Consider the following 10,103-nt stretch of genomic DNA (forward strand, 5'->3'; position numbering starts at 1 on the left):
ACTCTGTTTTTGACACAGCAAAAAACACACACCGTCAAAAACACACCTAAAGTTCATTGTGAGAATGTAGCCGAAGTCTACCATATAGAGAAGACTTCAAGTGAGCAAATACAGAGTGTTCACCACAAGATGAAAACCATTAATCAGCCTTAAAAATAGACCAGATTAGATATTGCAAAACACCTCTAAAGAAGCCAGCCCAATTCTTGAAAATAATTCTTTGGATATATGAAACTAAGATTAACCCGTACCAGAATGATGGAAAGAAGAATGTATGGAGAAGGCTTGAAACTATGGATGAGCCGTCCTGTGAAGGTTCCGCTTGAAATTTTTTTTTTTTTTTTTTCCCCTCTTTCTTTCTCTTCCCCCAGAATTCCGAATATTAAAATGGACTTCCTGGAAAAGTACATGTTTGGAGTTTAGCACCAGACACTAGCTGGAATAGCTCATGATCCAAAGCACACCACATCCTCTGTAAAGCATGGTGGCGGCAGTATGTTCGCATAGGCATGCATGGCTTCCAATGCCACTGGGTTACTAGTGTTTATTGATGTGACTAAAGACAGAAGCAGCCGGATGAATTCTGAAGTGTACAGGGCGACACATTCTGCTCAGATTCATCCAAATGCAGCATGTTTGGTTGGAAGACACTTCACAATACAGATGAGCAATGACCCAAAACATACTGTGAATGAAACCTAAGCGGTTTTTAAGGCAAAGAAGTGGAATCTTCTGCAGTGGCTGAGTCAATTGACAGATCTCAATCCCATTGAGCAGCATTTCACATACTTAAGGCAGAGAGACCCACAAGCAAGGAACAATTGTCTGCAGTAAATGCTTTTTAAAGTGTCACAAGAGAGGAAACCCAGTGTTTGGTAATGTCAATTGCTTTAAGACTTCAGGCAAGTCATTGCCTGCAAAGACTTCTCTACAAAGTATGAAAAATTAAACTTTTTTTTTTTTTTTTGGTAAAGGTAATTTGCCGAATTACTTTTGAGCCCCTAGAATGAGGAGGCTTTGTAGAAAACATTTCATCGGATTTTATGGTTCAACCCCTTTAATTAAACCTGACAGACTACACTTCAATTCTATCATTTTATATAAAAAATAGTAGCATGCAGTGCCCAAATCGCAAGGTTTCGGTCACTGTCCAAATGTTTCTGAACCTATCTGTACACTCTAGAAAGCTATAGCGGTGAGCAGAGCAGTGTGCCTGCGCAAGAGCCACGACAGGCAGCAAAGAAGACGTCATCGTTAGAAGATGGGAGGCGCCGGACCGGACCGCGACACCCATCGGACCAAATCCGGACCGCCCCTGGGTGAGTATAATCTAACTCAGTTTTCTTCTCTTACAGGTTACATCAGGGGCTTATCTACAGCCTTACGGAATGCTAAAGATAAGCCCCTGCTGGTGGTGCTGGCAGCTGATACTCAAAAAAATGGGGTGACAAATTCCCTTTAAAGATGTTTGAGTAAATGTAGCAGATCCACCAACATCACCACGGACCAATTTATCTTTAATGTTTGCAGATCGCTTAAACGAGATTAGAGGAGGCATATTAAACTCTTTAATATTGGGCAAAAGTTTGCCCACCATCGACCAATGCCGCTTAACTATATTAACTATAACTTTACTTTCCTCACAAGTTGTGACCAAAGGTATTCTCTCCCAATTTTTATCTATTTTTCTAGATTTACATAAAAAAAATTCATGTGTTAATCCTTTACCATCCATTTTACACTTTTCCAAAAGTTTTTTAGGATACCTTCTTTGTCTAAATTTAGAACGCATATTATTCAAAGCCACATCGAACACATCATCTTCACTAACGATCCTTCTAACCCGTAGAGATAGAATCGTTGCCTTTTAGTCAATCATCCTCCTTGGATGATGGCTATCGAAACCAGGGCTGTGGAGTCGGTAAGCCAAACCTGCGACTCCGACTCCTCAATTTCCCTTACACCGACTCCAACTCCGACTCCACGACTCCGACTCCGACACATATTGCTTATATTTAAGTGAAAAATTTATTGTAGTACAATGTGAACCTCAGACATTTAATCATTTTTATGATCCAATAATCAAGATATTTAGATAGAACAGAATATATATTGGTGTACTACCCGGTTTTCATTCTTTTTGGTACAGATAAGATATGGATAAATGGATATATAGATAGAGCAGATTTCTAATCTGCTTTTGCTATTGAGAACATTATCTATGAGCTCAAAAACCTTTCAGGTGATAGTTTTATAAAAAGATGATCAACTTTTGCAGCTGAAAAACGTATCCTCAAAAAACACAGGAAAAACGCTGTGTGTGAATGTAGCCTTAGATCAGGAATATAACAGCCATTTATAGGACATTTCATAACTTTCCCAAACTCCTATGAAAAAATATTCAGCACATCCTGCATTGAATTACTGTACCCAATTTATTATATATTTTAGGAGTCGGTCCATTTTATACCGACTCCAACTCCGACTCCACCAAAATGAGCACCGACTCCGACTCCACAGCCCTGATCGAAACTCAGAAGATTGTTTCTATCCGTGGCTTTAACTAATATTTCAGTAGAAAAATGGTGACTCTCGTATCTGATCATGAGTAAGGCTGTCTAGTTGAAACGCGTCGCTTGTTCTTACTGGTGTGCTCGGTGTTTGCTATGCACATATTTTTTTTAAAGCACATATATATTTTCAAGTTGTCCAATAAAATTTTGTAAAGCTGCAGCCGCCTTTGTCCTTAGCTGGACCACAGTGCTTTTTCCCTTTTTCTATCTGAACATGTCCCAATTTCAATAAAAAATCCATAGTATCGAATACAAAAGAAGTAGCCTGTTTAGCTAATGGACCCAAAATTTTAGCCAATAAAATCCCCAAAGAATTAAAAATAGAATCACTACTCGAAACTATAGGTCTCCCCTGGGGATTTTTTTAAAATCTTATGAATTTTCGGAAGAATATATATAATTAGTCACTGGGTTTTCAATCAATAAAAATGTATAAAGATTTAAATCTATAACACCTTGTTGTAATGGTACAGCCGAAAGATTTTTAATTTTATTCTTAATAAAAAATTTAGCATCTCCATTAATTCTTTCATAAACCTGTGATTCACTTAATTATCACCTTATTTCAGCCAAATATTTGTGTCCATGATGACGAAAGCACCACCTTTATCGGCTGGTTTGATGGTTGTCGCCGTCATGGACAAGATCCTCCAAGGCCATCATCTCTGCTCTAGTGAGATTGGGATTCTGAAATTGTTTAGTATTTGAATGTTTTAAACTCTCTCTATAGCTTGATTTACAGCAGTTATATAGGCTTCAATAACAGGTGCGTCCACTATAGGGACAAAATCACTAGGATTTGTCAGTGCAAATTGTTGTAATTTCAGCTTGGATGTATTAAGGGGTACAACATCACAATTTTTTGATACATCCCATCTGTGGATGTCGGGCACTCAGACCATCATCATGGAGTCAGTTTCTAACCGTTTGTGCAGACGCATGCACATTTGTGGCCTGATGGAGGTCATTTTGCAGGGCTCTGGCAGTGCTCCTCCTGTTCCTCCTTGCACAAAGGCTGAGGTAGCGGTCCTGCTGCTCGGTTGTTGCCCTCCTACGGCCCCCTCCATGTCTCCTGGTAGCGTCTCTGGACACTATGCTGACACAGCAAACCATCTTGCCTCAGCTCGCATTGATGTGCCATCCTGGATAAGCTACACTACCTGAGCCACTTGTGTGGGTTGTTGTGTACGTCTCATGCTACCACAAGTGTGAAATCACAACCAACAGTCAAAAGTGACCAAAACATCAGCCAGAAAGCATTGGTACTGAGATGTGGTCTGTGGTCCCCACCTGCAGAACAACTCCTTTTATTGAGGGTGTCTTGATAATTGCCAATAATTTCCATCTGTTGTCTATTCCACTTGTACAACAGCATGTGAAATTGATTGTCAATCAGTGTTGCTTTCTAAGTGGACATTTTGATTTCACAGAAGTTTGATTTACTCAGTTATATTCTGTTGTTTAAGTGTTCCCTTTATTTTTTGAGAAGTCTATTTAGAGCTTAGACCTCTTCTTTACTTTCATATACATTCCTAGCCAAATACAACCAATGCTTGTATCCGACTGTATGTATTTGTTGTGTTCCTATAGGACCAATCACAATTACTGACCTGCACTATGTTGTTTCTTGTGCAGGCTTATTAAGGGAGACGGTGAAGTACTTGAAGAAATTGTAAGCAAAGATCGGCACAGAGATATCAATAAGGTGTGTATGTAATAATACTGAGGTATTAGTAATCCTACTTTAAGTGGTTGATCAAACCCTCTCTTAGAAGCTGCAGATAGGACCTCCAGTAGTCAATTGTAATCTGTAGGGGAACCAGGCAAGAATTCCTCTTCTGCAACTGTAGTTATACAGCTCATGTAGATATCAGTGTAGTAAATGCATGGCCGGGGACGCTACTTGACATTTATCTATTTACTCAGTGTATTTATAAATGTCGAAATTTTTCTTTTAACCAGATATTCCTTTTAATTATTTTTTTCCCATACGTTTACTGAAGACTTGAAACGGTTGTTGAGTGTTTTTACCACAGTGTAAAGTTATCCATTTACAGGAAAAGAGGTAATTTTATTTATCCCGAGATTGGGCAGCAGTGCACATGCTTATTTTATGCTAATTTTATTTCTCCTATGCCTCATTGGGGGACACAGACCGTGGGTGTTATGCTGCTTGCCACTAGGAGGACACTAAGTGAACACAGAAGGTTAACTCCTCCTCTGCAGTATACACCCACTCGCTGGCTGAGATTTCTCCAGTTCTTGCTTAGTGTCTGTAGGAGGCATTTTGGTCTGGCTTCAGACCCCAACGTTTTTATTTTTGATATATTTTTTTTTTTTCTGTAAATTTTTATTTAATTAACGGAGTGAAGGAGGCGATAATAATTAAGAAAAAAAAACAGCATGGGTACCACTCTATTCTTGATAACCAGCCTTGCTGACGATGACAGCTGAGTATCGCAGCCCCCAGCTGTGAGTTTTGCCAGGCTGGTTATAGAAAATACAGGGGAACCCACGCTGTTGTTGGTTTTTTGTTTTTTTTTTTGTTTTGTTTTTTTTCTCATTTATTTATTGCGCAGGCGGCTGATGAATACTCCCATCAGCCGCTCCTTCTGTCACTGTTATTAGCGTCAGCAGGGTTAGGCTGATGGGAGTAATAGTCCCATTTTCTTCCGCCTGCTGTCTCTTTTATCACTTAAATGTAACTCCTCATTCTCCCCTGCGCGCGCCATTGTCCAGGTGTCAAACCGCAGGCAAATCCGCAGCTAAATCGCAGGTCACTTTACCTGCGGTTTTACCTGCAAATCCGTGCGGAAAAATCCGCAGCTGAATCCACAATGTGTCCACTCACCCTTAGTGGTAAAAATGTAATTTATTCTTTCTTCACCACTTTTGGTATAAAATTCTGTGAGGCACATGAGCTGTTAATGTGATCACTGCACCCCCAGCTAAATTCATTAGGGAGTGTAGTTTGTAAAATGAGTTCACATATAGGGGGTTTCTGTTGTTCTGGCACCTCAGGGGCTTGGCCAATGTGACATGGCACCCTCAAACCATTCCAGCAAAATCTGAAATCCAGTATGGAGCGCCTCTTCCCATCTGAGCTTTGCACTGTGCCTCAAAAGTAGTATTCCCATACAAATGGGGTATTGACGTACTCAAAAGAAATTGCACAATAACTTTTGGGGTCCAATTTCTCCTGCTGTTACCCTTGGGAAAATTAAAAATTGGGGGCGAAAAGATTATTTTTGTGGAAATTTTTTTTTTTATTTTTACGGGTCTACATTATAAACTTCTGTGAAGCCCTTGGGGGTTCAAACCGCTCACCACATATCTAGATAAGTCCCTTAGGGGTCTAGTCTCCAAAATGGTGTCACTTGTGGTGGGTTTCCACTGTTTAGGCACATCAGGGGCTTTTCAAACACGACATGGTGTCCGATCTTAAAAAATTGGTTCCAGAATTGTGCTGATGTAAAGTAGACATGTGGGAAGTGTTACTTATTAGGTATTTTGTGTGACATAGCTCTGTGATTTAAGGGCATGAAAATTTAAAGTTGGAAAATTGCAAAATTTTCGCCAAATTTCCATTTTTTTTTTTTTTTTTTTTTTTTTTTTTTTTTTTTCCCCCCCACAAATAAACACAAGTCATATCAAAGAAATTTTACCACTATCATGAAGTACAATACACGAGAAAAGTGTCAGAATCACGGGGATCCATGGAAGCGTTCCAGAGTTATTACCTCATACAGGGACCGTGGTCAGAATTGTAAAATTTGGCCCGGTCATTAACTTGCAAACCACCCTTGGGGTTAATGTCTCCAGGAAAGCTGACTTGGGCTGTCTATTACAAACGTTGTTTTTATGTTATGTTTTTCAGCATGCAACAGCAAATGATGGCCTAACTTTCCAGATGAGGTCAGGGATGTTATAATGGCAATTTTCATCAAATGGTTGGACTTTCCTGTCTACGCATTTGGTCATTTTGCATGTTGGTAAATCTTACTATATATTTACAGATGTTGGATCAAATTCTTTAGTATTAAAATCTATTTTTTACAATGTACACAGTTTGTATGCATATTACAAAAATGTCCACAAACAAATAAAGTTGGACAGAGAACTTAACTAATGATACCAGAAAGAACAACCATGTATAATCCAAAAAATATATAAATGTTTATTCAAAATATATTTTTCTTTTAAAAATGTTTTTTTGATGCATCAAATAACAGGCCACTGAACCACATATAATATGACATAACCACTGGTATATAAAATACATCATGTATCAAATAATTGCACAATTCCCTTATTATTCCATGTGTGCAAACTCCGCAATAAAATAAGGTATATGTGCAAGAAAAACAGTCTACAAAATAACATGGAGGATGGAAGTAAAAAATGTAAATAAATCACTAATGTACAATGAGAGAACTCAGACAAACTAAATGACTGGTGCATACTGAGAGAAAAAAAAAAGCATGTATCATAAAAGTGTATAATTTCAATATGTATGCAAAACAAAACCCCTTGCCAAATGTGTCCAATTAATAACGGGTGCATAAATGTAAATAGGACAAATTTCAATGCATGTGCAAAAAAGTGTATTGCCTAGATAAATATGCAAAAAATTAAGTAAATGTGCCCAGAAAAATAATGTGCCCTACACCGTGAGCCAGGCATTATAGGCCATAATTAGTCTCCTGTATAAAGACATTTGTGAACTAAAACTTAAATCAGAGCAGTGGCTGCCAAATTCACCCCAACGCACGTTTCATGTCTCACTTCAGTCTCTCTTTTTTTTTTTTTTAAATCTTTATTTATGGAATTTTACTTCAGAAAAATCAGAACAATATAACAAATACTACACAGCAATAAAAGTCAGTGACTGGACCATCAATATTCTAACATATTGTGTTTATAAGCAATACCAAATAACTAATCACCTTTAGGGTATGTGCACATGCTGCGGATTCCGCTGCGATTCCGCAGCGGTTTTGGCCGCTGCGGACCCGCAGCAGTTTTAGCTGCGGTGTACAGTACCATTCAAATGAATGGTAAAAAAAAAACAAAAACCGCTGTGTAGACGTTGTGGAAAAATCCGCGTGGATTTGCTGTGGTCTTTTGACCTGCGGATTATCTGCGGTTTTTGCAAAATCCGTGCGGATTCCGCAGCGTCTGCACACACCCTTAGGCTGTGTGCTCACGTTGCGTTTTTTAAGCATTTTTTATGCGTTTTTCGGGGTCAAACCACATCAAAAAATGCTTAAAAGAAGCATCCCATTCATTTTAATGTATTTTGGCCTTTTTTGTGCCAATGGATGTGTTTTTTTACTGCTAAGGAAACGCTTAGCGGTAAAAAACGCAGCATGTTCATTAATTTCCGCTTAGGTCTGCGCTTTTGGCTATTTCCTATAGTCCAGAAGACGCGTGGGAAAAAAACGCATCAAAAACGCCCGGTTTTTGTGCAAAAAACGCGTGTTTTTTGGGAAGGAGACCTGTTTGCTGAGCGTTTAAAAATGCTAACGTGGGCACATAGCCTTACACGGTATTAGAAGAAATAAAGAAAAGAGATGGAAAGTGAAGATAAACTACTCAATAAAGAAATTTAATAAGAAGAAAACAAAAAGGATAAGAGGGTAACGGGGAGGAAGGGGAAAAAGACCACTGTTCAATGCTCGCTGTCTTCTTTCGTTTGATAATCACTGTTCATACAATCTCTCTACGATAAGATCTGTTTTCCTCTGATTGTTGATATTCTAGCCAGCTAAACAAAGTATCTCTGAACTTTGCATAGGTATCATGTAAGGACACAGTTAGAGCTTCCATATTCATTAGGTCATTCACCTTTGTGATCCATAAGGCAACCGAGGGACGTACTGTTCTCTTCCACGCCAGGGGAATACAGGTGTGAGCCGCCATTATCAGGAATCTTAGAAGAGAGCGCCTGTAAGTGTTAGTGTGAAAATGAGGATGAATGAACTCATGGAGATCAACATCACGTGTTTCTCAACGCAGTGATTCTAGAGCACTGCCCCATCCCTTATGGGAAATATGCAAAACATGCAGAACAGAAGCCGCGGAGACACCATCACATGTTTCTCAACGCAAGCAATGACCAGCCAGGTCTTTCCCTGGGAAGGAACAACCACGGGAAGGGCAGTCTCCAATGAAGGAAACCACCTATGCCAAAACATGGTATCCATCCACAGACAGCTGTTTCGGGGTATTGCCCCTCATCAGTGTGGAGTAGGAAACTGGCTGGTAGGAGAAATGCCTAGTAAAAGACTGTGAAAATGAGGATGAATGAATGTAAGTGTTAGTGGGGATCCCGCAGTGATGCAGCAAAAACAGCCGGACCCAACTCGCCCTCGTAATCTGTAACTTTACATATGATGCCACTAACCCCAGACCAAAAGGGATTGAGCACTCTGCACTCCCAGAAGATATGAATAAGTGAGCCTTCTGCCTTGCCACACCTCCAGCACAAAAGATTTAAAGATGGAAACATTTTATGAAGGCGAGTGGGGACTCTATACCAGCGTGTCAACAATTTATAGCTTGCCTCCTGGAACTGATTGATGTATGTGCGAGAGTGAATATTCTAGCTCTCTGTTCCGTGTTAAGTTCTAGCCCCAAGTCGCTCTCCCACTGTGTCATGTAAGGGGGCGGTATCTGTTCTGGCGACGAGATTAGCATTGCGTATATTCTAGACAAAGCATGTCTACATGTGCCGGAACCAATGCAGATATTTTCAAATAGGGTTCTAGTTTTACAAAACCTATTTTTAAGGAGGGAGCCTACTAAAAAAGTGTTTGAGCTGTAAGCATCTTCAAAACCCAAGAGGGACTGGAGCAGACATATCTTCAAGAGATTTAATTGATGGCCACTCATCCCCATCACCCCAACTCTCCACTCTGTCAATTCCTGCCTCGATCCATGACTTGAATATTGGGTCTGAAACACTTGGTTTAAAGGTGGGGTGACTTAGTATCGGTGTGAGTGCCGAGTCGTTAGGGATTACTTTTGATCGTATCAAGTAACTGTCACAACTATATAATGTAGGCCCTATGATAGGATGGTTCCTCAAGCCTTCCAGGTCCTTTATCTCCACCCAAGGGAGAGAATGTAGGGGGCAAGGGGTAAAGCTCTGTTCGATCTGTACCCATAATTTATTTTCCCCATTTCTACGCCAGTCTACAACCCGTGTGAGGTGACTCGCCAGATGATGCAACTTAATGTCAGGGATACCCACTCCACCCTCCACCCTAGGCCTACATAACACCTAACGTCTAAGTCGTGAACCTCTTCCATTCAACAGTGTATTCTTACTTTGCGTAACTTCCATTAATTTTTGTGTTTTTTTTTGTTTTTTTTTTCTTTTTTTTTTTTTCCCTCCAAGCTTGTGGGCTTTCTAATCTTGTTCCATGCTTTTATATATATCAGCCCAGTATTATAAGATTCGTATATATTTCAGTCCTGCATGGCTCAATCTGTGGATGAAAGGATATGTAAAATATTCAAAATGAG

The 10,103-nt window shown here is 39.6% G+C and overlaps 1 protein-coding gene across 4 annotated transcripts in view; it reads left to right on the forward strand.

Moving 5' to 3' along the window:
* ARL6IP4 (ARF like GTPase 6 interacting protein 4) overlaps positions 1-6,764 on the forward strand; it is a 30,611-nt gene extending 23,847 nt beyond the window's left edge. For all 4 annotated transcript variants that reach the window (XM_073586080.1, XM_073586077.1, XM_073586078.1 and 1 more), the window contains exons 5-6: positions 4,209-4,278; positions 6,451-6,764. In XM_073586080.1, coding sequence (XP_073442181.1) covers positions 4,209-4,278; positions 6,451-6,504 — 124 coding nt within the window. In that variant the 3' untranslated portion in view covers positions 6,505-6,764. The remainder of the gene's footprint in view (positions 1-4,208; positions 4,279-6,450) is intronic.
* The last annotated feature ends 3,339 nt before the right edge of the window (positions 6,765-10,103 follow it).

Source organism: Dendrobates tinctorius, unplaced genomic scaffold (assembly GCF_039654945.1).
Source record: "Dendrobates tinctorius isolate UK_male_01 unplaced genomic scaffold, ASM3965494v1 ptg000090l, whole genome shotgun sequence".
In the NCBI taxonomy this organism is placed as follows: domain Eukaryota; kingdom Metazoa; phylum Chordata; class Amphibia; order Anura; family Dendrobatidae; genus Dendrobates; species Dendrobates tinctorius.